The sequence below is a fragment of the Chiroxiphia lanceolata genome, chromosome 3 (genome assembly GCF_009829145.1).
Source record: "Chiroxiphia lanceolata isolate bChiLan1 chromosome 3, bChiLan1.pri, whole genome shotgun sequence".
In the NCBI taxonomy this organism is placed as follows: domain Eukaryota; kingdom Metazoa; phylum Chordata; class Aves; order Passeriformes; family Pipridae; genus Chiroxiphia; species Chiroxiphia lanceolata.
The window spans coordinates 354,813-381,684 of record NC_045639.1 but is presented as its reverse complement, the minus strand read 5'-3'; the positions used below and the strand labels follow the sequence as shown (position 1 = coordinate 381,684).

At 43.3% G+C, this 26,872-nt stretch overlaps 1 protein-coding gene across 5 annotated transcripts in view; it reads right to left on the bottom strand.

Annotated features, from left to right (window-relative positions):
- CFAP61 (cilia and flagella associated protein 61) overlaps nucleotides 1–26,872 on the bottom strand; it is a 94,637-nt gene that overhangs the window by 52,301 nt on the left and 15,464 nt on the right. For all 5 annotated transcript variants that reach the window (XM_032681757.1, XM_032681758.1, XM_032681756.1 and 2 more), the window contains 8 exons: nucleotides 22,612–22,703; nucleotides 22,089–22,276; nucleotides 18,940–18,979; nucleotides 17,319–17,458; nucleotides 13,748–13,874; nucleotides 13,391–13,468; nucleotides 12,153–12,359; nucleotides 10,182–10,316 (listed from right to left, as the gene is read on the bottom strand). In XM_032681757.1, coding sequence (XP_032537648.1) covers nucleotides 10,182–10,316; nucleotides 12,153–12,359; nucleotides 13,391–13,468; nucleotides 13,748–13,874; nucleotides 17,319–17,458; nucleotides 18,940–18,979; nucleotides 22,089–22,276; nucleotides 22,612–22,703 — 1,007 coding nt within the window. The remainder of the gene's footprint in view (nucleotides 1–10,181; nucleotides 10,317–12,152; nucleotides 12,360–13,390; nucleotides 13,469–13,747; nucleotides 13,875–17,318; nucleotides 17,459–18,939; nucleotides 18,980–22,088; nucleotides 22,277–22,611; nucleotides 22,704–26,872) is intronic.

Genomic DNA, 26,872 nt, shown 5'->3' with positions numbered 1-26,872 from the left:
GCCAACTGGCATCACTGCATAGCAAGCCATTTAGAATGTGGCAAAACTAAATGTTGCCTTTGGTCAGGCAACGTTATTTTTTACTGCCAGATAAATGTTCTTCAGGTTGCAGTTCACCATAGTGCAACGAGGACATCCAGTGGTGAGCCAGATTCATCTCAGGGACTGTACTGCCCTAGGAAAATTCCAGAAGATATCTTAAAATATAGCAGCCCGTGGTGGCTGCTTAGCAGAGGTCAGCTGTGTGCCAGCCAGCACATGCTGCAGTGAAGAATGCCTGGGCTTGCCAGGGAGAAGCACAGAACCACCCTCGTGCTCCTGATCAGTTACATGGGACAGCAGCAAGTCCACAGAGAAGCCAAACAGTTCCATCCACAGCCAGTGCTTTTGTACATGGTTAAACACTCCTTACAGCAGGATTTGCCACTAAAAGGATTTGGGTCACAAGTTAGAATATACCTATAACAGTTCCACATTTCAGAAAATGAAAAAGCCTTCCATAGTCCACTGAAAATTGTTGGGAGAGGCTTCAGGAAATGAGAAGAACTGGTGCCAAGTACTACAGGCATCCCCCACTGCTTAAAATAAAACCATGTTCTTTGTAACATACTAAATGGTCATGCCCCAACTACATGTGATGTAGCCCTGCCAATGCTGACATGTGGAGCTCTCCTGGTCCCACAAACAGGTGTGGAAGACACGGTGCTTCAGGCTCTACTCCTGCCATTCCCATTCCCTGGGTCAGCAGACAGGAACTCTGACAGGTTGGGCTCTGCTGCACACACAGGGTCGCAACTTTGTAGGAAAGCATGGTCTTCAGGGGGGAAAACAATTAGTGATGTTTCTGTTGAAATGTGACTTTTAATAAATTAATAAGTGGCAAAAAACCACAAAGAGAAACTACTTGTAACACACCTAATCACCAAAAGTAGGTAGGGATGCCAGCAGCTGACAGGACAAACCCAACAGGCCTGGTGGCAATGCCAAGGTCAAACATCATCTACTGCTGCTCTGTGCTGGTGGCTCATGTTAATGTATCCAGCAACCAAACACAGAGCAGGAATACAATTTCCCTGGGAAGAGTTGTATCTAATTTACAAAATGGCTTCTGTATCAATGACACAAAGGCAGCGTTTGAGCAGAATATAACTCGTGGTGCTCCCCACACAATGGCCCCAGCACCAACAGCTGTCATGCTCCAGAAATCACCTTTCCACAGCTAAGTACACTAAATGGCCCCAGGGAGTGAGGAATTAGGTGGATTGGTCCCATAATACCACCTATTTTAACAAAGTGTCAGGACAAATGGCTACATATGTTCCCCAGAGGGGTAATCAGACATCATAACTGATAGGTCAATAGCAAACTAACTTGTTTATTTTGTATCCAATCTATTAAATAAACCAGCAATCATTAACTAATGCACGGCAAAAAGCACTAATTGCCATTGGTAGAAGAGGCCTATGTAGCTCAGAAAAGAGAATTTTCTTTGGTTCTCAAAGAGATTATTTAGGGTGCCTGGCACCCCTGCCCCCCCCCACTGCTCCCACCCTGAGGCACAGGGATAGTGGAGCTGGCAGTGGTGGCCCTTAGGCACCAAACCACAGGGATATTCCTGCACACAGCCAGCCAGTGCCATCACTCGGGGGCCTTCAAACCGTCCCTCATTAAAACACTGCTGCCCTTCCCAGAGCACTCCACTGACAGCCACACCCTGCACTGACTGAGAGCTCTCACTGGTGATCTCACAGCTCAACATGTGCCAGAGTAGGATCCATTTATGGCATCCAAAACTCACACATCCTTCTACTCCAAGTAACCAATGGAAAAAAGAGACAAAGTACTGCTCAGGTTTCAGCAGACTCACTTGCATGTATTATTTCCTTTGCCCTTTCCAGCCATGCACAGCTTCATGCCCAGCTCTCCTGTCCAGTTTGTACATGCCCTGGGAACAGAGCCAGGGTACATTTACTCAACAACATTGTGCTGGTGGTACAAACTCACATCCAGAATATTTTGTAGTTCTTCTTTTAGTTCTGTTTTTAAAACCCTGGACCCTGAGCTATTTGTAGACTTTATAAATATATTTATTATAATTTTTCTACAATAGGTCAGGGTTTATAGCATATATTACCTTCATTCTAACAGAAAAAACGGAAACTGAGCACCAAAAACTGAAAAAACAAGTTAGACAAAGGATTTCAGCTGTGACACAAGAGAGCAGTGCTGTGTTCTGAACTGGGCATTGATAAATGTACCCCAGTAACACATCACTGCTGTGTCAGAGAGCTGGCACACTGCTTGCTGGGACTCCTCACACAAAGGCTCCATAACACTGCAGAATTTGCAGAGTGACAAAATCATTCAGGCTGGAAAACACCCCTTATATCATCGAGTCCAACTGTTAAACTTAGACTTGACTTAATGACACCGTGAGGACTTGTGCCTTGCCCAGCCAAACACACAGAAGAGTTGGCTACGGGTTTAGTGTGCTGAAGTGGCCCAAATTCAGGACTGCTCAGGGTACTACATGGCAAACACAGGGCTGCCTCATCTGTTATGTACTCAGCATCTTCCCAGATCCCTCACTACCACAGGGAGTAACAAGGAACCACTGGGAGGGGCCCTCCCTGCCCTATCCTGCAGATTCTGTGTCTGCCGACAATGCTCGTTTTAATTCAGCATTTGTTACTGAGAAACCTGAGTGATAGTTACTGCTGTAGAGGATTGATGTGATTTGAACTGTTACTGTAAAAACCATCAGAAGGAGTGAAAACAATTAGCAAACCTGTTCCTAGAGCAGTGCTGAGCTCAGCAACAGTGACTGGCAAACAAGGAGGTGAGCAAACAGAGCTATTTTAATTTTAAGCTCCATTTGAACCAGAAGTTAAAAAAAGAAAAATCAATGTTTACCAAGGAGATATGAACAACTCATTGGAAAATGCATGCTTTTTCAACCTGCATTAGGAATTGTTTTCTAAATGCTAGCTACATTCCAAAAAGCCTCATTAGAAATGTCTGCAACATGTTTTCAAAAGCTGTTTCCAAGCATTTACAGACTGCTACAAACACCAGAAACAGAAGGAAAAGAAAACAGAAAGAGCAACAGTGATGAAGAGCGTAGCCTTAACTATTTTGTCATCTTTGCCAAAGAATCCTTCTTTGGGAACTGTGGCATAGGCAGGTAACACCTCACCTTTACAGACTATTTTTCATCTACAGACCTTCAAGGCCTTTACAAAATGAAATCAATATTATTACACCAATCTCATACAAGTAAATGCTGATCTTCAGCTTCTAGAAGAACAGTATCTATACAGGCAATCCTATGTCCATCCCTATGAGTCCCTACAAAACCAGGGATTTCCCCTGTAACTCCAGCTAGCAGCAAAGGAGAGCAGAGCACAGACACAGCTATTTCTTTTCCCTGCAGAACCACTGTTACCATGGTAGAAGCTGCTCTTTTTCCCTTTGAGCACTGACAGTTGGATCCTCAGCCCAGAGAGGGCTGGGCAGTTCCCATTCACAAAACTCTCACAATTGCTTGCTGCCCTGCTTCAAAGGCCAGAGAAATGAACTCTGAAAGGTGCCACTGCCAGTGGGCTCAGTTCTTCCCCTTCTGTCCGGGGAAGGGGAGAACAGTGAGGGGACACTGAGCCCACCTGCAGAGGCACCTACCCCACACACACCCTGCTCACAGCACCAGAGCTGCAGGCAGAAGGCAGCAGCACCTCTGCCCACTTCACCTTCTGCGCATACACACTCATGGCAACACAGGTAGCAATTCTCAATATACTGGACTATTCACTGAAAAATTTAAGATACGCATAAAATTAAAAGCTTAAAAAAATAAAATGTAAAAAAATCATAATATTTCATACTGAAAATAATGAACACCAAGTAAATAATGGTACAGGGATATGGAGGGAGGTTGATTTGTGGGTTACTACAGAGTCCTGTTTGCATGACAGCAGCTGTGGTTCTCCATTTTATAATAGTAAACATTACCTTTCTGTGAAAAAATATCTGTGCCCTCCCTACAAGCTGGAATTATCAAAGTCAATCTAACAAAATGCTTTGAAAAAGCTTTAAACCAAGTCTGACCTGTTTTTAAGCAGAAATGCCTATTTCAGTTTGCAGCAAATATCATTAACACCTGTACAGCACTGACACCACGCTTTCAAAACAAAGATAGGTCATCTTACTTTTAATTTCACACATGCACATAAGTGGTAAACATTCCTGTTAATGATGCCATCTGGTGCCTCCCATAGCGGTGTGATACTCTGCCTTCCAAACAAGATGTAATGGCAGCACCACACAAACCCCACTGACATTTACAGTAAGGAAATTTGTTATCAGCCTCAGTTCAGAACGCCTGTTTGTGTGCCTGCTGGTGCTATAAAATCATCACCTTCACCAGCCAAGGGGAAGAACAATAAATAATGGATTTTTATCCATGTACGTACCACAAAAGCATTAAAAATTCATTACTCAGGCACAAGAGCATCTTAAGCAACAGTTACTGCTTTAAAAATTAATATTCCTCTCCTGGTTAAGTGAAAACTATCCACACCCAGCCTTTGTTTGTGATCCCAATACATCCACACACAAATTGTAACATGTAGGAACTCTGCTGTTTTAACTTTGATACATGAGCCTCGATATTTAAAGCACAGGGAATTCTCTTGCTCATCGTCCCCAGGCTCTCTGCTGTATTTATTCTTTTTCAACAATAGGCCTCTACTAAGACAACAAAGAAACCAAACCCTCAAAAACCTTTTATATTTTAGCCACGTTCAGTACATTCCAGTGCCTCAACTGCATATATACAGAACTGAAACTGCCAAAATAAACCCCCTTATTGCTACAGCTGTTCTCCCAGGTGAGGACACGCTTTGCTTTAGAGCAGACAGCGAGAGGGTCAGACAGCACTGACTGCACTCCCTGAGCCCTCTGAGCTATGCTGGGCACTGCTATTCCAGAGGGCAGCTGGGAGAAGGCACCTCCAGCAGCAAGGCTGGCAGTTGCTGTGGCCATGGGGGCAGAGCAGGGTGGGCAATGGACAGTGCCCAGGGTGGGCAATGGACAGTGCCCAGGGTGGGCAATGGACAGTGCCCAGGGTGGGCAATGGACAGTGCCCAGGGTGGGCGCTCTGGCTGGGCAGCTGCACACCCCAAAGCAGAGGCTCTGGAGCTGCACGGTGCTCATGTCTGTCCCTGACCACCTTCCTGACACGCCTCTTCAGACACATAAGGAGACAGACCCTTGTTCCACTCTCAGCAAGAGCTTTGCTGGTTCAGAACAGACTGTTCTGTGGTGCACAGTCGCTCCCCCATGCTTTAAAATCCCTGTACTTCAACTCCCTGTTTTTATTATCTCTGAATTGCAAGTGAGCTATAATTTTCAAGGTGCACACTCTGGACTAGCTGGGATTTGACAGACTGACAGTTAACAACACCTCACTATCAGTTCTGAGTCCTTTCTACTCCTCTGCCTGCACAGGTCAGGGTAGTGGCTTGTGCTCAGTCTGGACTGGTGATGCTCCATTATTTCAGAAAGCAGGACTAAGGCAGCTGCAGTCAGGTATGTCCCAATTACACAGAGACCAACAAGCAAAGAGTGAAGCACCCCAAGAGTTTGTTGGGGGAAGACACCTGCATCTAGGGATCAGTTTTCTATAAAATGGATTTATATGAGCATTTGTATTTTCCTTTTAAAACAAGCTGCCCCAAAAGGCAAAAATTTTGTCAAGCCTGAGAATGTTTTAGATTTTTTTCCCTGTTTTACCTGATAGTTAATTTCTATTTTTAGAAAACATGGTAAACATATTCTGTTTTATTAAAGTCCTGCAACTTTATAACAGACATAAAAAGCTCCCAGGATAGAGAATGAGTCAGGATGATTCTTACACTCATAAATCATTTGAGCACGTACACGTGAACATACACTGCAATGGAACAAGTTCTAAAGTGAATCTAAAAGCAATGACACACTGCTCAAAAACATCCTGTAAGCATTTTCTCTCATTTCATTGTTTTAATTAATATTTTAAATTCTCTCAGGCCCTCTATTCGTAGCACTTGCCATAAGCATGAGCATGGAATCACAAACACACAAATACCTGCACACTGCACTGAAAACTGCTGGGTTCACAGTGCCCTGTATTCCAGTTCCTTCCTGAACCTCACACTAACATCTACCATTGCTTCTGGGGTTAAGCTTCAATTTTTCCCAGACAAACAGGAGAACTCCCTGCTGTGCAGGTACTCTCCCTGAGAGATGGACACCTATCCTGTCCCCCAGCAATTCCCAACTCCTGAACAAGTTTCCAGGGGACAGGCTCAGAGCACTCCAAGCTGAGCTGAGCACCCAACTCCAGTTCTTTGCCTGACCCTCCTGCACTGACCCCCCTCCTTGTTCTGATATGAACATTTCCTGTAGTGCCCCTGGAATACCACTCGAAATGTATGAAATTAACTGAGAAAGGGTTGGTATTTTTCATTGGGTTTGGGAGGGTTTTTTTCCAAAATAAATTTATACTACACTTCATGGGCTTCTGCAACTGTTCCATCTTTTTATGAGCTAGAGCAGAACAACCAATTCTAAACTGCACAATAAAACCCGACAGCCTGAATGCAGCCATGAAATAAAAATATAATAAACCCAATAGCATGAATAATAATGAAAGGGCAAAAACAAGGAAATAATTCAACAGATGTGTGACATTTTTGTTCTTCATTGTGGATCAGTTATTCTTGTTAATTATATCACCTATTCTTCCCTTAACATTGATAATTACATGAAGCAGATGGAGAACAGAATGCTCCCAGATGGTGAGAAAGCAAACAAGTTTACAAATTGTTTATTTATGAAGAAATCATTAAAAATTATTTAATTATCTATAGTTTTCTACTCCATCAATAATGACATGCACTGTAAAGGCCAGCAGTACTTTATAAGGTATTCACAATTCTGTTGTAACCAACTGGTTTTTAATGTAACATGACTGAAATGACTGACAGATGTGCAAACCACAATAATAATCTAATCTGTTTTAACACTAGGGGAATTAAGAGCTTGAATCTTTGGATCTTCTGCCAATTGGCGCTTCAGCACTGGTTGCTGATTCAGAACACAAAACTCAGAGATTTCCTTTTGCTTTGGAACAGCTGTATGAAGTGTTTGATCTAATGAGCAGGTGGGAGCTCTGTCAGGTCTGTGCCCTGAACCCCCAGAGTGTGGCAAAGGAAATTCTGAGCTAAGATGTGGCACCTCTGCTACACCTGCTGCTCAGCAGGTATCCCCAAGTCCAGGCACTTCCAGGGCTGGATGAGAATTCCATGGGCAGCATCTGTGCCATTCCAGAGGACTGCAGTGGGAGACAGCAAGTGTAATGCCCAGGGCTCCCTCTGCACACTTATTGAGATCCTGAGCCACTGGTGGTCCACAGAGACCCACACACAGCCCAGGAGCTGTGCTCGGACACCACAAGGCTGAGCTGCTCAGCCACAAGCTGTTACTGGGGAAAAAACCCACACTTTACAGCTAGAACAGGAGAGCAAGAGCTCAAAAACGGCTGGAACAAGAGGAAGGCAGCTGAAAAAGCAGTAGATGAGAGGCAGATGTTGATAGCTCAATATCAAGGGGCATCTTGTGGATATCAAAGCAAGAATATCACTACAATTATCTCCATTACAAGCAACAGATACTCAAGCAATCAATTAGGGCAGGCAGTCAATGAAAATTTTACATTTCTGAACTGCCTTGTATTTACAATCTTTATCTTGTAGTTCACATGACAAAGGCTGCCACCATTGCAGAGCTCTCCAAAGCAGCAATTACAGCAATAACCTGTCCTCCAGCTCTCAGGAGCAAAACGGGCACTGGTTCACATCTGGAAGAGGTGCTTTCAAATAGGAGAGGGCAAAGCCCCCTCAGCTCAAACCAGCTTGATGAGCTGCCATAGATGTGTGATAAAGAAATGAGGAACACTCTCCACTGCCAGGAATCTCTGCTTGCCCAGATCTCAACATCCTGCAAGATCCTGCCCCGATCTTGTTTAAAACCACCAAAACAAAGATGATAGGACAAAGTGTATCCTTACTGCTATGCAGGTGCTGGCTTCAGACACCTTCCAACCAATTCCTACTCCAGACTCTTTGCCTTCCACCTTTCTTCCTCTCTTCTCTAAGTTTCCCTTAAAACACTGCTTTCCCATGTCCCTTTTCCCTCACTTGCTAGCCTGTTAGCACGCTCTACAACCAAAATACACTTGACCTAGTCTCACAGTACTTTTTAAGGTGACAACTCCCAGCCTTTCCAATCTGCAGAGCTATCACATTTATCTCCTCGGTGGGACACGTTGCTCTTTGCCACACAGATTGCACCTTGCTGTTTACAGAGGGCCTTTTGAATCATTACAAAAAGGCAGAAAGAGAGTAACTTCATGCCTATTGAAATCTGGCTATATTAATTTACAAAACACACCTCGGTTCATTTGTAACTTCACTGCAGGATTTGGCAGGGCAGTGCAAGATCATTGATGGGGATCAATCTTCCTTGACAAGGCTCTGAGCAGAGAGAGGGCAGGTGCCTTATGCCTGGCTGCTCCCTGAGCTACAGACCAGCTCCTTCCTGCTGCGAGTACCCCCTGGGTTGGGGCAGGCTACTCCTTATGCTACAAAGCTTCCCAACATACAGTGGCCAAAGGTCACTTCAGTCACTCGACACAAGAGTCAATTTAACTTCATGTGGTTTCAGATTCTCAGTATTTCAGAAAAGTCAGCAGCAGTAGCAGATGAGCTTTATCCTCAAGTTACCACCCAGCACTCAGCCCCAGATGTCCATTCTGATAGAGCACAGTCTGTCAGAAATCCATAATTCATGCTGGGGCAGATGCGTGGATACTTACACAGTGACAGCCTTTGGGGGGATTTTTGTCAGAAAAGGTTTTAATGAAAATCTCACATTATTAAATAGAAATTCAACTTCTGAGATTTTAAACAATTATGTCACTACCTACAACTCGCAGAAAACCTCAGGAAGAATCTGGGAACAGAGAAGACAACATATTTGCAAGTCTTTCAAACACAGGAAGTCTGAGATTTTCCAGCTTCAACGAAAATGCTAAGATGAGCTCTTTTAGTAAGAGAGCAACAGCTCACTTTAAAGATAAAATAAAAAGTAGTTTAAAGAAAAGCAGATAGTTCATTTTGCAGAGAAGAGAAAGGCAGGGATGTGCATGTGGAGGGAAGACTGTTCAAAGCCAAACTCAACAGCCTCAGCCATCTTTTGGATTTTGCTTTGCCAACTGCTGCCTAATTAAGTTTTGGGTGCCAAAACCTACTAACTGAGAAAAGGACAGCACTAAAAATATTATATGGGAACCCATCTCAGCCAACTGGAAGTTAGTACAGACATAAAGCTCCCTAATTATGTTTCTCCATGAAATTACAGCTACCTACAGAGTGGATCTACCACTAATGGTGTTTTCCCTAACATTTTAGCTTCACTGGTTACTCTTTTGAGGAATCATCTACACATCAAATTTTAGTTACTTAAAAATGTAAGAGAGTCAGGTGTAAGTGATTTAACAGATGAAACTTCAAGAGACTTTTCATTTAGAACCTCCAGACTGCACCAGTTCTACAGAAATAAGAGTGTTTGGTAACAAAACCAATCTCTTCCTTCGCTGTTAAATCAACTTGGTGGTTTGAAGTGTTCTTTGAGGGTTGGTCTCGTGCATGGAAGAAACCTGACTTCAGCACTGAAAAATAAAAGTTGAGTTAAGCAATTTCTGCAGACAGAGTCAGAAGCACGGCACTGTCTTTCTTCCATTTGCTGAGCACAACCCCAAAATACACTTAGCAGGAAGAAGGGCAGAACAGCAGGGCAGAGCACCTCTGATGTGCTGGGAGTTTGACTGTACCCTCATGACAAGGTGCTGCTCCAGTGCAAGCAGAGTGCAGCAGAGTCCTGCCCAGTGGCTGCAGAGTGCCGGGTGTGCCAGCCCAGCCCAGCGGCAGAGCAGGGACTGGGAGGACTGGGAGGGTCCGGACACCCCGGCCGTGTAATTAAGGAGCAGCCCATCACCACTCGGCCGGTAATGCCATCCCATCTGCCAAACCCTGCACGAGCTGGCACCGTGCCCCCTGCCTGCTGCTGCTTCTGTCACCCACCTGATCCTTGGAGAGCTGCTCTGACGGAGCGTTCGTGCCAAGCTCTTGCAGAGGATAGACAATCTGTCGTCTGGGCCACACGGGAGCCATGTAATGAAGGGCAGATGTCAGGGAATGGGCACAGGGGCTCTGGAGCTGAAAGACAGCGATCCATATTTCAGCAGAGAGGATGTCAGAACAGGGCAGCACAGATGTCTGCGGCATGGCTCTGCAAGCACACAATTCTTAGCTCTGTTGGCTAAATCTGAGACAAAAATCAGCAAATAAACAAACATACTCAGAGCAGAGGAATGAATTGCAGATAATTCCTGACACTAATGAAGATAATTATGAGAGTAATTACATTACTATCTCTGTGGGAATGACAGATAAACAAGTGGTTTGGTTTATGGGATTTTTCAGCACAAGCATTTTCCCCAGGAGGATATTTTTCTCCATAGTGATCATGAATCAGCTTGATTTGACCTCATTAAGCCATGTTATCTGCTCACTACTAACCTTTGCCTGCTTGGCAAAGAACAGTGATGAATTTATACAGAAATTCTATACTGACTGAAATGTCTAGTTCATCCAAGTGATAAATGTTAATAAACCAGCAGAAATTTGAAGTGAACAAAACCCTAATGCTCATGTGAGCAGCCTGGATCATTAGAAATAGCTGTATCTGTCTATTACAGCATGACTAGCTCTGGCATAATTTACAACATGAAAGGGAAAAAGAAATAAGAGAATTACAAGAAATACAGGATGAACACTAATGCAAACTAAGTTACACTCAAGTGCCATTCAATCCACAAATATTAAATGTTACTATGTTGAAAACTGAGTAAAACATCCCATTTACCACTTATTAGAGCAATGACAAGCTAAAGTAATTTAGAGGAACTCTAGCCAGGAAACAGGCCAAACTGCAATCATTAGTAAGGCTTAACTTTTTTCATCCATCCACTGCCATTGAACTGCATTTTTGTAAGTGCCTCTTCAGAACCTCAGAATCTAATGCTACATGGGGACATAGGTTCCACAAGGGAACACTTAACACAACTCCAGAGGCGCACAGGAAAACACATCCTTCTGCAAATGTACCCAGGCCTAACCTGGCAAAATTCCTACAGGAGAACCGGTGGTGATTTCAAAACCACCCAAGTCCCCAAGGACAGAATCCATCTCAGTTACCATCTAAAGCCCAGGTGCTCAGTGCAGCCAGCCATGCAGAGCCCCCGAGCTGCAGGGGCAGTTCTGTCTGTCCTGAGACAGACAGGGGTGACCGGGGGATGAACTGCCCTCAGGACACACCCCGTGTTTCCAGCAGTGCTGGCAGGAGCCTGGCTGATCAGCCTGGGCCAGATGGTAACTCTAGATGGCTACACAGGCCTGCAAGTTTCACCTTGTGTTCCCTTCTTTGAGACCAATGACACAGCACATGTGACTATTTCTGAAAGAATCTTTGGGTTTGCTTCCACACATTACATTCTCCTCAGAAATGGATTTTCTCTGTTAGGAGAGATCCAGTTCTTATGGCTTTCCTGTGACACTTGCAGAAACACAGGTCCCATTTTCAAAGCCATTGAGGTGCCTGAGTCCCACTGACTTTTGGTAAAAGAGTCTAGAGCACCTAAACTGCTTTTGAAGAGGTTTTAAGCCAGCAGTATGTGTTTAAGATTATCCTTTGCATTTCCTCAGGGTACATTATCCTTGGCAAAGAGCCAAGGCCAAGGACACTTCCAATCTCTGTTCCCCCAGAAGCTTGCTCAAGACACTGGTGAGTCTGGACTCACATGTCACAGACCAGCCCCACTAGGTGACAGCTGTGCCCACAAGTGCAGATTATGTCAGGTAAGAAGAACAAAGTAGTTTGCTGCAGGTTGCCACAAAAACTCCTGTTTGCAGTCATTCACAGAAGCAAAGAAAAAAATAAAGTGAGCAAAGGCAGCAGTATTTAATACAAGAAACAAATTATTTTCTCCTTACCTTGCCTTCCACATACTGTGGATAAACGGGATAGTAAAGAGCAGATTTGTGTGCCAAGCGAAGAATCTCCTTTAGAAAGTGTTTTGTATAATGATGAAATACAGGATTTAAGACAAAGTGGCAAAGATGTCCATGTTCTTCTTGCTGGTGGCAATTAAAATTAATAAAATCTTCAATGTTGTAACGTGATCGAACATACTCGATATCCTGGAAAGTGAAACAGTTGGAAATCAGCAGTGATCAGCAGCTACCTTGGCAGGATTTTAGCAAGGGCCAGTGAGTCACTTTCTATCAATTAAGGAACATTCAAACACTGACATCAAATGCCTTTGTTCTCAATTAAATTTCATTGTATCAAAACCTATTCTTGCAGCTTGTCTGCCCTCGTTTGTAAGGGATGCAGACCTGACCCCTTCCCACCGTCTGACACAGATTTTGCTGGGTTCAAGAGAGAGAAGCCCAGACTGCCCTCTCACCAAATTCCAGCTGAAAAAGGGAACCCTAGAGGGAGCTGTATCAGAAATACCCTCCAACAAGTCTTCCCTGTTGAACTGATAAGCTGATTTTTGCAAGTTTATACACTCAATATATCCTCTTATCTCAATGCTCTTAATTAAACTAAGAGCTATTTTGGAAAATGACTTACTACTCTATTTTGAAAACTGAGCATTAGAGCTGCTGAACAATCTAAAATCACCTTTTCAGTCCTAGCAGAATGCCACACAGATAAGCCTTAGAGAATGTTTACTTTTCACTAATAATGTGCAACGTGCTTTTTTGTACTCCATTAGAGCATATGCTGTCCTTTGTTTTATAGTGTGTGATTCACAATCATTCAACCTACTGCTGGAAAAAAAGTTACAGAAGTAAATCTAGAAGAACTACTGCTTTTTACAGCAGGTGTGGCTTATTGACTGGGAAATTAGGGGAGAAATTTGTGATTAAATATATTTAGAGGCAGAATGGCTTTGCACTGGAGCACCAAAAAAGTGCAGGAGGCAAACTTCCACAACACATCAGCAACTTCTTGCAAATAACAGGATGATTTCTATATTTGTGTGCCAGTCAAGTGAGAGAAGGGGAGCAATACATTGCACATAGTCAGGACAGAGAGACAGGGAGTTTCTAGAAGCAGTATTTTTACAGACACTGTTAGGCAAACATAGTGGCAAGCACAAAATTCAGCCTTTAGTGTGAGGGCCAAGTGACAGCACTCATGGAACACAAACAGGATTTACCATTTCATCCCTAATGACAGAAACACCGACAATTTGATCCAAAACTTCTGCTACAAAAGCCTGTACTGGCATCCCATCCTGCAAGGTAAAAACAACAGGTACACACATGATTTCAGCAGATGCCTTTGAACAGTAGCAGCCACAGTTGAAACCACCCTCCTCCCAGTTAAACCTGCGTGCTCCCCACAAGGGGCACTGTTTGAGCAGTGTGTATGGCTGCACTCTGGACACACAGACCTTTCCCACAATGAAGTTTCAGTTTGGATCTACAGGAGTGCTACAAACTCAGCCACTACAGTCTGGGTTCGGTCCTGATCTTAGGAAAGAATTGTACCCATGTTTGCAACAAATACTCACAGGATCCCTGCGAGCCTGAGTGAATATCTTGCAGTCGTTCCATATCCTTTCACTCAAGCTAAGGGTTTCAACAAGTGTTTTGACACCACGTAGGTCATTGGTTGTTGCCTTTCTTACTTTAAATGACCTAAAAAACAGAATTAAGGTTCACTGTGACAAAGTAAAGACAATTGCCAGGCTTAAGACAACATGCCCTCCACAAGAATCTCCCACATCTTGCAGAAGTTGAAACTGCTTGCTAAATGACTGTTGTTCCAAATGCAGACATTAACCTATTGCACGGTAAGAGAAGATATCACAGAGCATCTGCTTGAGACAGCTCCAGAATCCTGCTTTATCTGCTATTAAACACTCAGTTTTTGTGCACCTACAGCCCTATCTCACATGGCAAATGATGACCTATAACCACAGGTATCACCTGCCTTCATGTGAGTAAGAGTTGGCAGAACAGGGAGGCAGAGAACCTTAAAGTCAATGTGGAATCTGTAACTACACACTGCTGCACATGGGGAAAGGAGAATAACAGAGAAAGGCAAGTAAAAGAAAAAAGGGAAGAGAAAGATAAAACAGCCAGCTGTCATCCTTGGAAATGGTACACAAGGCAGGAACATGAATTTCCCCAAGAACAAATTACTAACGTTTGTGTTCGGCCCTGGTTCTCCAGACAGTAGCACAAGGATAAATTTCCATGACTGGAACACCTCTGAGAAGCACAGAGTGCCAATTAGTAATCACAGAGCAGCGACACAGTATCAGAATGCCTATGCAGTGCATGCATGTTAGCCACAGACAGCAATGGCCTGGCACTTAGCTCCTTTATGCACTGTGAGGAAACATCTTCCCACCCACTAATGAGCAGCAAAATTCCCTTCACAGTGGCAGTCCACAGCAGCTGAGAAACTCTCCCACTGCCTGTTAAAGGCAGTGACCCTTCCTGGTTACACAGAGCTGGTGTAATAAACACTTGTAGAGTGCTGTTCAAGGGACTGAACTACAGCTTCACTTCCAAAACTTGAAATTCACACAGTATAATTTTCATTCCCATTCTTTTTGCCTCCAATTAAAAGCAGGTGTGCTATTCTTCAGCCTCAGTCCCACTCACTTGGAGATGGATCCTCTGGAATGGGTTTAATGAACAGCACTGGTACTTCAAAAAAACCCAAACCTACCAAGTATCTGCTGTGTTATAGGAAGTTTCACAGTTCAATCCATTGACCATTTCTGAGTGCTCAAAAACATACATTTGATTACTAAATGGCAAACTAATCCTCAACTAAGCAAGCATCAGCTTCCCCAGTTTCTAAGGCATGTCCACCATTAACTGCAAGCCCAAACACGTGAGGAGGAGGATGGCCAGCAGGACCAGCACCACAGGTCACCCTGCAGCCCCTGAGCAGGCCCCTCCTGAGCCCAGCCCACAAGCTTTGCTCCCCACCCATGCCCAGGGAAGGCAGTTGTGCCAGTAAGGAACTACATCTTTAACGTGACAAAAACATGCAAAAAGGTGAAACCGTTCCTTCTTTCTTTTTAAATAAACACTGCTCCACTGCAAGCATGAAACAGGAGGAAGGGCTACCCAAGATCTGTACTCATTTCTCTCCCAGCAATGAATTAACTCATTCTACACACCCAAGTCCTTTGACTGCTCAGAGACCAGGGCACTATTATGCTTTTTAGTGAAAATTGAGGGGAAAGTATCCATTAGGCATCTCAGCCTATACCTTGTCATCTGTTATTTTTTTCTCCTTCACTGTTAAGTAGCAGACTCACACTTCCATTTGCTCCACTCTTGCTTTTTGTGTACTTAACACTTTTTTTTTATTCCTTTTACAATCTGTACTAATCAGGAGCTCATTTTGTGTCTGTGCCTCTTGTGACTTCGCCCTTTCACATCCTCATATTCCCATCTTCTTACCCTGTTTTTCTTTTAATCCATTTTCTGTGACTTTCTTTTCACTCACATGCTTCTGAAAGCCACTGGTGCAAGTACAATATATTCATCTTTTGCTTTCTCAGATTTCACTTATTTCCAAGAGTACGTGCTGCTGAACCCCATGGGTTTTGTTCTCCAGAAACTTTCCAAAAGCATCATCTGGGCTCTTCCAAAGCTCTTCTGATCCTGAACGTCAATGAACAGCTATTTTTCCTTACTATCCTGCACAGCTGCAGGGGGATTTGGAAAATGCTACTAATGATCCTATTTTGTTTTCATGGAAGGGCTGGTGTCATTTGGAATATGCACAGTTTAATCGGAATTGTGAGGGTTTTTTGAAAAACCTCCATAACCAGTTTAATTTTGATCAAAATCACAGGAGGACATATGACTCCCAACCCTACTGGTGTATTACTGAGCAGCTGTGCCTGAGACTACCAGGAATTACTCCAGTGGCTTTCTCTCCAGCCAGCTGGATTCTTACACAGGACCCAGAAGCCCAATTTCATCCCAGGGTAAAAAGCTTCTGCACAGGTCCAAGAGTAGCTGGCCAGGTCCTGCATGAGCTATTTGTGTACCACCGAAGATGATCAAGTATGCAATTAAACCAGGAGTATTTCCCTGAAACCACACAGTATTTAGCTACATTAAGACACAAAGAAAGAGAAAGTCTCCAACTGTGCCACAATTTAAGCTTGGTGTTTGGGCCAGGATATGTGTGACATACAAACGAGGTTTTGGAAAACTCACTCCACGTAACAGAAGCCACAGCAAGAAAGGTTTGCTGCCCCAGTTCACCAGTATCTCCACCTACAGAAGCATTCAGAGAGTCACAGAAACTGAAGGCATGAAATAAGTGATGCAACACCAAAAATAAGAGAGAAGTGTTATAAAACAGGTACTCAATGAGGTTACTGCTGTGTTCTGCGTGTTCTGGAAACATGCACTGCAGTTCTCTTAAGAGCCATAGCACATTTCCAAGAATTAAATCTGTGTCAGGCTATCAGGTATCAATGTCACACAGCCTGACCCATATACCAGAGGCCAAACAACACTGTGTTCCTCTACTGGCCTTGGCCCACAGCCCAGGAACTCCAAGGAGCTGCTGATCTGCAACAACATTCATCTTACTGACCTGAGCACTGTACATACAAATTTTAAAGGAATCCTCTCACTGAACTTTGGGTTTACTTATAGGGAACTATATACAGTGCTGGCATCAGAAGACTGCTTGCTTTCACACTTGTGATTACGTCGGTTTTGTTTCATTAAAAAAGTCATGTCAGTTACTACTTCATTTCACTACAAACAAATACAATACTGTTCATGTGCTATCTCCTATAGTGCTGTGGAGATGCAGCTGACTGGGCCTGGCATGCACCCCAGGACAGGCAGCAAAGACAGCTGCAGTACTGCTACTGCAGACTGAGGTATTTAGCTCTGCTCCCCATTGCTTCAGGCACAGTTCTGTGCCACTCAAGAAGCTTCCATCTTTACAAGATGTTCTGTCATACCTTGCAGAACCACCAGGTTGGGCTGGGATAGCAAAGGCACACCCCTGTGGTGTCAGGCTGCCTGGTGCAAGTCTATCCCCCAGCATTCAGAGCCCAGCAGTGCTGTCCCCAGGCACACACTCACGTGAGCAATCCCGCACGGTGCAACACGTACAGCTCACGGCCCAGGCTGGACGTACAGAAAGGGACAGCTCGAGCAAAACTCTGCAGCAGGGGGAACTCCAGCACATGATGTGGCACCAGGATGACACAGAAGTCTCTGTCCTGAAAAAGATTTGCAGCAAAGAAAGGCTCTTGGTGATCTGTGTAAGCTTTACACAAACCACCCTGACTAGAGCAGACAGACAACACTGATCATGGGGCTTACACTGCACACTCCCCCAGGCACTGCTCTGCCTGCACAGCACAAAGGAACTGATGGGCTCACAGAACTGGGTCTTTTAGCCCCTAGAGTAAACACTCATTAACTGATATCCTGATATTCCCTAGCAGTCCCCTTTTTCCATTCCCCCTCCTTCCTCCACTCTTTTTCCTCAGTAGAGTATTTCAGCTGGAAGGGACTTACAATGACCCTCTGGTCCAACTGCCTAGCAGGAACATCATCTCCCTCCCCACACTTATCTTTTCCCTTAAAAGATCCCTTTTTCTCCCTTACTTTCCTTCTGCTGCACAACCTCAGGACAATGTGTCTGCCTGGGATCCCTTGCAGCCAAGTGAGACCGTGGCCAAGTGCAGCACATGCCACAGTCCTGCACAGCCAGTGTGCAGGCACAGCTTGGTTTGCACTGCAGGCACAGCAGACTAGGAACACCAGTCTGTATGGCCACAGCCACGGCCAGCCTGTCCCAAAGCTGTCACTGCTGGTGTCCATACACACACACACACTGCATGGGCAGTCCATGCAATTGTCCAGAGAGCTGTGCTGTAAAGGCTGCAGAGGTGCAAATCAACACAGGAGTCTCCATCAAATGCTCTCTGAGGAAGAAGAGTATCCTCAGGAGATAAATCTGCCTGCCACAAATACCTGTCCATTACTGTTCAAGTGCTCCCTTCCACCAGTGTCTGAATTCACAGCAATGCTGTTCAGTCCACAGGAAAATACTATGGAGCTCCATAATACCACTTTTATAGGTTTTAACTCCACCTAATACAATTTTCCCTGATTTAATTTTTAATTTAGGTACAGTCTGGATCTATACAGGTTTTTAAAGGAGTTTGAAGTATTTCTTTTCTAAACTGGCACCTCTGAGAGGTCCCTACAGAACAAACTAGAAAAACTATTTACAAGGATGTGGAGAGACAGAACAAGGGTGAATGGCTTCAAACGGACAGAGTAGCTTTAAATCAGATATTAAGAAAAAATTCTCAGCTGTGAGGGTGGGGAGGCCCTGGCACAGGTTGCCCAGAAAAGCTGTGGCTGCTCCATCCCTGGAAGAGTCCAAGGCCACATTGGACAGGGCTTGGAGCAACCTGGGCTAGTGGAAGGTGTGGTAGGGGTGTGGAAAGAGATGGTCTTTAAAGTCCTTTGCAAACCAAACCATTTTGGGATTCTATGATAGACAAAGGACTTTGGTATGCAATCCATAAAGTCCAGAAGTAGCCAAGGAGAGGAGTAACTCAGCCCAGGGTAACCAGGCACAGCACACTCCCGTGGGCACTGACTCCCAAACCCTCTCTCTGGCTGCCAACTGCACTGCTGTCCCACCACCCACACACACAAACCTTAGAACATCGATTGTACTCACCGGGAAAACCTCAAAAGCATAATGCAAAAAATCCAGTGACCTGCAACCAAGAGCAGACATTGGTCAATAAAGCACAGATCAGTCAGAGCCTATACACTGTGATATTTACAGCCCTGTAAGTGCAGGAACATTTATTCACAGCTAATCAGACAGTCCTGAGTGATCATCAATAAGCAACTCCTGACGTGCATGCTGCGCAGCAATTTGTGACTTCTAGTACTTAAAGCACCACTATTAACAAGAATAACCAGAAGGTTTGACATCACACCAAAACAAGAGGCTCTTCACTGAAAGGGGAAGAAAAAAAAAATAAAAATTGGCTCTCATCCTGTTGACTCCAAGCTTTTCAGAAGCCATTCCTGGACTGTCACAGCAGCACTGGTATATAGCAAACACTGAGGCTACAACAGTAGTTGTTCTATTCCATAATAACCAGAGTAGCAAGAGCTCTGTGACTTTCCACTCAGGAAAACCTGTCAGATGTGCTTTAGCAGACTAACAGGAACATCAATACTTTGAATTGTTTTTGAACACTTCTTTCCACTTCTCACCTACTGACTTAGAGTAATCCCACTCTCTTCTCCATGGTAACAGCAAATTGTGACATTTCAGTTTAAAACTACATGAGAGTGAGAAACTAGCAAATCCTTCCTGTTTCTCCCATGTATAAGGATATCAAACAGCTCTAAGCCCAAAGTTAAGATGAAGCTTTATAAAATAGTTTTCCATTGTAAAAATCTATCTTTTGAAGAAGTTCACTATAGATACATTACCTAAAACCACTGATAAATCCCTTCCCCAAGACCTCTAAGTTCCCTTTAATTACCTCAATAATCTAACTGAAAAGAGAAAGTTTCTAATTACAATATCTATGTTTGAATGAAAACTTAAAACAAAGTTCTAAGGACAGATCAGGATGGGGGTATTCTATATTCACCCATATAATACATCTTTAAAACTAGTTAATAGAATAGCTAAGCAGGGGAAAGGAAAATGCCACTGCAATGTAGTTTTCTCTCTCTGGTATCCAATACCTTCTTGGCAGCAAGGACCACAAGCATGGAAGTGTAAGACTTTTCAGGGGGCTTAGATATTAAATATCTGCAGATAAACCAGCAGTTCAGTTCCTTCGAATTTCACTCTCAGTGCACTAACAAACCACATAACAATTCTGGATCTAGGAGATGGAAACATTTAGCAGCTTTACTGGGTAACAATTCCCCAGGAGCAAACTTCCCTCAGGGCTAAGATGCAATCACACCTACACTTCAACTCAACTGCTATTTCTGGGCCCAGGTTCTGCAGGGCCAGTAGGAGCTCCCCTGGGACAAGATTCCAAGCTGCAGTCAGGATGACTTCCTGCCCTCCTTTACACATATTTGCTTTGCTAATGCTTCTTGTACAAACAGGTGGACCAAGCAAAGGCAAGCCAGGGAAGCATACAAGCAAAATATCTGAAAACACATCTACAGATTCCTCAGCTGTGAGGAGAGGATCTTGCCTGACTTAATCTTAGGAGAAGTGCTCAGGCAGGAATGTTATCTTCTCTAGATACCTATCTTGGAATCCACACTGTTCCAGAGATGTCTGCAGGGAAAAGAGACTGGGATCACAGCCCTGAATGATAAATGCAGCAAGAAAAGTCTTGGACAGAAACAATGATAGATACAGAGTGTCAGAAGGGAGTAAAAAAAGGGACAGATCCTTATCCTAAGCAGGATACTACAGACAGAGAACTTGAGAAGTCTACAGAGATTATTTCCTGACATAGGTCTCCATCACAGCTTTAAACTGCTATTTCAGTATAATGGAGCCATTCCAGAGCAAATACCTCACCTCAGTATTATATTAGAATATAGCTATTTTATTTTTCAGTAATTATCCTGCTTGAATTTTATTTTACACTAGATTGTCCATAAATTAACTGTCTGGAACAGCCTTTCTGCAGTGTTATTGTTCTATTGCACATTCACTGATCAGTGTTTTCTTAAGTACAGCACAGACTTCTAGCACTGCATTTCTCTCTAAACTAGTTCCTAACCAACTCAAGCTATATTACTGGGTGTATCACTTGGGAAATATGCACCAAGGCCATGTGTTTGATTTGGTAACTTCAGATGTTTGCATTTGCAGCAGACTCAGAGTTCAATCCCCTTGGGTAGGTCCCCTCCTTAGTCAAAAAACAGCTTAATAAACAGAATTAGCTTTCAAGGAATTCTCCTTTTCATTCTTATTCAAGTTTACTCCTAAACTTGCTTTAAGCCAGAGAAGTTCAGGAGTTGTCAGTCACCAATGACTACTACTACAAGCAGAAAGATGTTTTCCAGACAGCACTACAGATGTCCAACTCATCTATGAAATCCTTATACCTGATACTCCTGATACCTGCTGTCTGCAAACATGACATGGATCTGAAAGCATGGAAGATCCTGGGTGTGCTCAACTGTTTTGTCTACTTTTTGTAAGTATGTTTTATCTGCCTTTATATGTTCTCTAAAAAGAGCAGGGCTCCTTTATGATCAGAAAGGGGCAAAGTTCCTGAAGAAGCTTCTGCTGATGGGATTGAATATAGGTTTGCTTTCTGAGTGTACAGAGAAATTTGGGAAATAAGTGTCTATACCCCATTTACAGCCTTGTTCTAATCCACCAGGATCTAAGAGTCCAAGGTCAGCATCAATGATCTTAAAAGAAAAACCCTTTGTTCCCCACTGTAGTGGATCCTAGAACATGGAATCAATTCCTCTCAATGATGGGAGACTGAGTGTTTAGAATGACTTGCAGAGCAAAAACCAGCTTTATTACCCCATCCAGGGAGATGATTAGTACTGTGACATTTGGCTCCTCTCCCAGCTAGTCAGCTTTGGAATTAGTGTTTCTTCAGGTAAGGAGATGCCTTCTTCCATAACTTCAACTAACATTTTTTTCCAACAAAAAATGCATCCCTCACTTTTTGTCCCCACAGGCCTATCAGAGATGAGAAGTTGCAGCTGGAGGCTGAGAAGTTATTACTGGAGGTAAAAGAAACAGACAGAAACAGGCATCAAAAGAGCTCCCACCCAACTGCAGCAGGTGCTGTCGCTTTCTGGTTTGCTCTGAAGATGTAACGTGGCCAATGGTCATCAGCAGGATAACAGGCTGCTCATGCTCACCTGGTTTCATAGGCCTCATCAATACATAACAGACGGATACAGAAGGCATTGGAAGCTCCTCTGTACGCTGGACGAAAAGCTCCTTCCTCCTCAGTTTCAAAGGGACGTGTCTCTGAGGCTTTCAAATCTCTGGTGCTGCCATCATCGGATGGCAGCTCAGTCTGGGAAACAGTCGGGGCCTCATCTTCCTGTAACAGGAGCAAAACAGAATTACTTACAACTTTTCAGAAAGCATTTTCATTATTTAAGGCCCCTGTGCTATCTCTCCTCTCAGGGACCCTCTATTCCCTGTGCTGCCTGGCTGCTCAAGAGGAACTGGATGGGAAAGTTCACCCAAGCACTGACTGTGCCCACCTCCCTCCAGAGCCCAGCCAGAGCAGGTTCTGATCCGTGCACCACAGCAGGTACCTGTGGGCTCGTGCAGGGGACAGGAAATCAGCAGTACCACCTGTCCTCATCTCTGCCAGCCTTGCTCCTTGGCAGCTCCAGGAGGGATCAGCACTGCTGGGCACAGCAGCATTACCTGCACAGCTGCATCTGGACCAGGAACACGTTCCAAGTCCCCACGTGAAACAGGCGCTGCTTTTTGACTTGTTTGGTTGCTTTCATCTTCACCTGAGTAAAGAAAAAGAGACTAAGTGCATAAGGCTTAATACAGTAAGTTTAACCCTCAGAACCACAGCAATAGCTGGAATAGTCAAGACTACCTCTACCAAGAGATATATTTTTAATAACCATAGTTAATACAGACCCTCCTATAGCTGCTTGTCTAGAACTTCATTAGACCATTCAATTTCTAAGCAAAAAAACCCCAGGGAATTAGTTGTAAAATAAGACCTAACAAGACAGTTTGGAAGTAATTCTTAAATCACGTATTATATGCCAAATTTTTACCCCATCTGAGCTGAAAAAACAGGAGTCAGTCTATTGATTGGTATCTTAAACCCCACACCTGTCACTAACTCGTTTTCTTGTGATCACAGGGACAAGCAAAGGCTCTTCATTCTCAGATTAGTTCCCCTAAAAGAAGTGAAATTCAGATTAAGACCTGGTCGAGTCAGAACTCTTACTGGTGCAGAGAAGGACAAGGTACAGGGACTTCAACTTGCTTCTCAATTGCTAAACCTAATCAGTCCTTTAAATGCTGTTTTACTCTGTGTAGAAGTTGTTGCTCTTTGTCTATTTCCTCCTTTTCCTCTAAGAACTTCTCTCCCGTGCCACTCTCCTTCCATGCTGAAGGAACTGCTTGAAAGCATTTGGTCAGTCACTGCAACTTTGCGTATGATTTTTGTGCCAAAAACAGACACTTGAGACACATGAACTCCCACAGCAGTAGTGACTCCAGGCTTTGGTAAGCTTTTAGACACCAGCAATGTGAAAAGGAATAAAAGCAACCCACAAGAAGGCACTTGACAGCCAAAGCAATGGAAACCAGGTTGAAATCTGCTGACAGATCTTCCCACCATCCTCAGTAACACTGCAGGCTAGGTCACTCACACCTGAGTAACCATGTTTTTGTGGGCAGACAACTAAGGTGAAAGGATGAAGTTTGTCATAGTTGCCATGAATCAATATTTAAACACCAACTGCTGAGACACACATACACAGTGCTACAGACACATATACACACATACACAGCACTCATACAGCATTCCTGGGCAAGTGCTTAACCAATCAAAGCAAGCACATCTTAGGGATATTATGTAAATATCACTATACACTGGGGTTTGCTATTCACTCCCCTGGTCAAGGCCAAATCTAGAGTGAGTATTTAAAATATTAAGAAACCCTAATAAAAACATCTTGCTTGCTAGACAGCAGGAACTGCCATTCCAGCAAATATTACACACTCCAGAGAAAGCAGTTCCCAAGTCCATGTGGTGAAGGATTATGTCTTTAAAGCAAATGTGAGGGGACGGTATTCAGAACAAAAAAATCATCTGATAATGCATTAAAGGCCACATTTAATGTTATGGACCAAAATTATTTTAATCATCAACTTGGAAAAGAAATATTGAAATAGCAGGGAACCCTACATATTGCTCCAAATACCCACCAAAGTTATCACAGCCAAGGGTCAGCTGTTGTCTTTTTAGCCCCTGAACCTACAGGTAGCAGTTCTGCCATTCCTTAAGTTGCCACCTCACTAGTTTTGCTGATACATTCACAGTTTGGTTTTATATTTAAAACTAAAGCCTGCTAATAAATTTTAACTAATAAGCTCTTCAGGTGTAGGGTATCACTGCTGCAGAACACACACCAGGCAAAGACATCCTTGCATTTGAAAGCTCCAAGAACACAAGGAAGTCAGTTTCTGTGCTCCGGGAAGAGCAAAAAACAAAGTCTGCAGAACACAGAACTCTTCCCTCCTCTCTCTGAACTTTGCCTTGGGACAACCCCCCGGGCTACATTCACAGACAGAAGCATTTCTTCATACAGTAAAATGGGCACCTTTTTTTTTTTTTTTTTTAAGTACCTCAAAGGTTTAAAATAATTTAGAGAAAAGTACTTAGAAAAAAAAAAATCTTTTATCTGAAAATCTGTTTCTCTGTCAATAAAAGGAGTGCAGACACAACATGCAGGGCAAGGAGAAACTCTGGGGGGTAGGAGCCCTGGATTCTCTGGGGTACCACAGATGTGAGCCTTCACAGAAATTATCAAATGTCATCTTGATTAACCAGCTCCATTTCTCATTACAAACAGCCTTGCAGGTGTCAGAAGTTAATTAATACAAGTCTCTTGTTGTCATGTAAATATTGATATGTTGTTTCTGACTTCATAGTAAAATGCAAATCTTTAATGGCTCCCCCATCCACTCCTGTCAGACACGGCTGCATCGCTGTTTGCACACACGCTGCACACGAGTGACTGGGAAGAGCAGCAATACTGTCACACTACATCAAGTAAGGACCACAAACAAAGAGAAAATTAAAATAATTCTGTGATTGCCCGGCTGTTAGCTGAGGTACAGTCAGCAGGATCAAGAAGTCAGTTCACCATGAGGCCTGATGAAAAGCCCTTGAATCATTCCCACTGCATCATGTTTTCTAGCAACTAATTCATGATGCCATATAGAGTAACGACCAAATTACTGTAATTACCCTGAAACCTAAGTGGCATATCAGTACAGACTGTTGTATACCCTTCCATTATTATTCAGTATTACATTTTGAAAGGAAAAATAATATCAACCCGCAGTCTCTACTTAAAAGCTAAAGAGCTTGAGAAAGCATCCTTTTTAAATGTGGAAACATAAAAATTACTGTACAAAGGAATGCAGCTTGCATTTTAAATTCCCAGCCTTCCGATTCAATAAAGCAACGTCCAGACCCTCTACGGATGTCAGGTCAGTGAACCTCCCCTGCCTTCACAGCAGGGGACAGCCTGGCAGCAAGTGTCCAATGCAGTGGCCTGCAGAACCCCTGCACTCACCAGAACAGCCTCATGTGATCAGCCAGGGGTTTGCAACACCAACAACCTGGACAGAACTGACACTAGAACAGATTGCAAAGATACAAGCCCTTATGTTGGAAAGGCTTAACAATGAACTACTGGGATGCAATTCCTGTGGCTCTACATTTACAGAAAAACCCAACCCACTCCAAACAAGACAATTTTATTGAAGATGTAATTTGAAAAGAAAATTAAGAAGTCAGAGGAGGGGAATGATGCTTATTAGTTGGTCAGTATTTTTTTTACAGTAAACTTAGTTCTTAAAATAGTGGGCTTTTTTCTTCCCCTTCTTAATTTAAAAGAAAAAAAAAAAAGAAACATTACCATTTTCCCCGAAAGTTTTCATGAATGAATACTGAAGTGAATTTTAAGCCACAGGTCATGTAATAATGAAACCCAAATCAGAGGCAAAGAGCCTTTCATTCAAACTGCTTGAAAAATGCAGACTTTGTTTATAAATCAAATAGGTAACAGGCAGCAAAAACAAAAGCTGCTTATCAGGCAGCCATCCTATAAAGTATATATTCTCAATAAGCCCTAATAGATTTCTTGTGACAAGCTCCTGCCTTATTGAACGGGTATCAGAAATCCAAGTAACAGTAGTACATATTTGATTTGTATCCTTTTTCCTTTCTGAAATTCCACTATCACAGCCTTTAGTTTCATCTCTCCTTTTTGGCCACACTCTTCGGCAGGTATAAACAGCAACTTACGCTGTTACAGGACACCAACACATTAATCTTATAATTGTTTATATTCTAAAGTGTGGAAAGCCACAACAATCATTTTAATTACTATTCAGTGATAACAGAGTAAATGTTCCTGAGCAGTATACAGCCAATTTTACTATTAAATTTCTAGTTGCTCTCTCTCCAGGAATAGCACCAGAGCCAGGCTCTCAGCTTATGACATTCGAGTTTCTTCCCAGGTGTTAGATCATTAACAATTTGAACTCAAGCTACTTGAAAGTCTACAAATAGTTCTTTTTCCCCAGAGTTGCTGTTGTCATTCCAAATAAAGGGGTCTTACCAAGGTCTTACCTGAAGGCGACCCACAGCATTGTAAACTAGCATCAACCATCAAAACATAGTTTTTAAATGGAGAGAGAAAGCGAGATGAACACACAGGACTGCTAACCATGCTGCTTAAGAAATTCCTGAAAAATCACTCAGATGCCAGATTCACAAGAACCTGAACACAATGACTGCTCATGCTAAGTTTTTGCAGTTAGAACCTGCCTCACAGATTTCCTAAATAAAAAGTGTGTAACAGCTGTATTGTTAAACCAGTAACCACATACTCAGGGGAAAGCTCAGCAGCACAGAATTTGC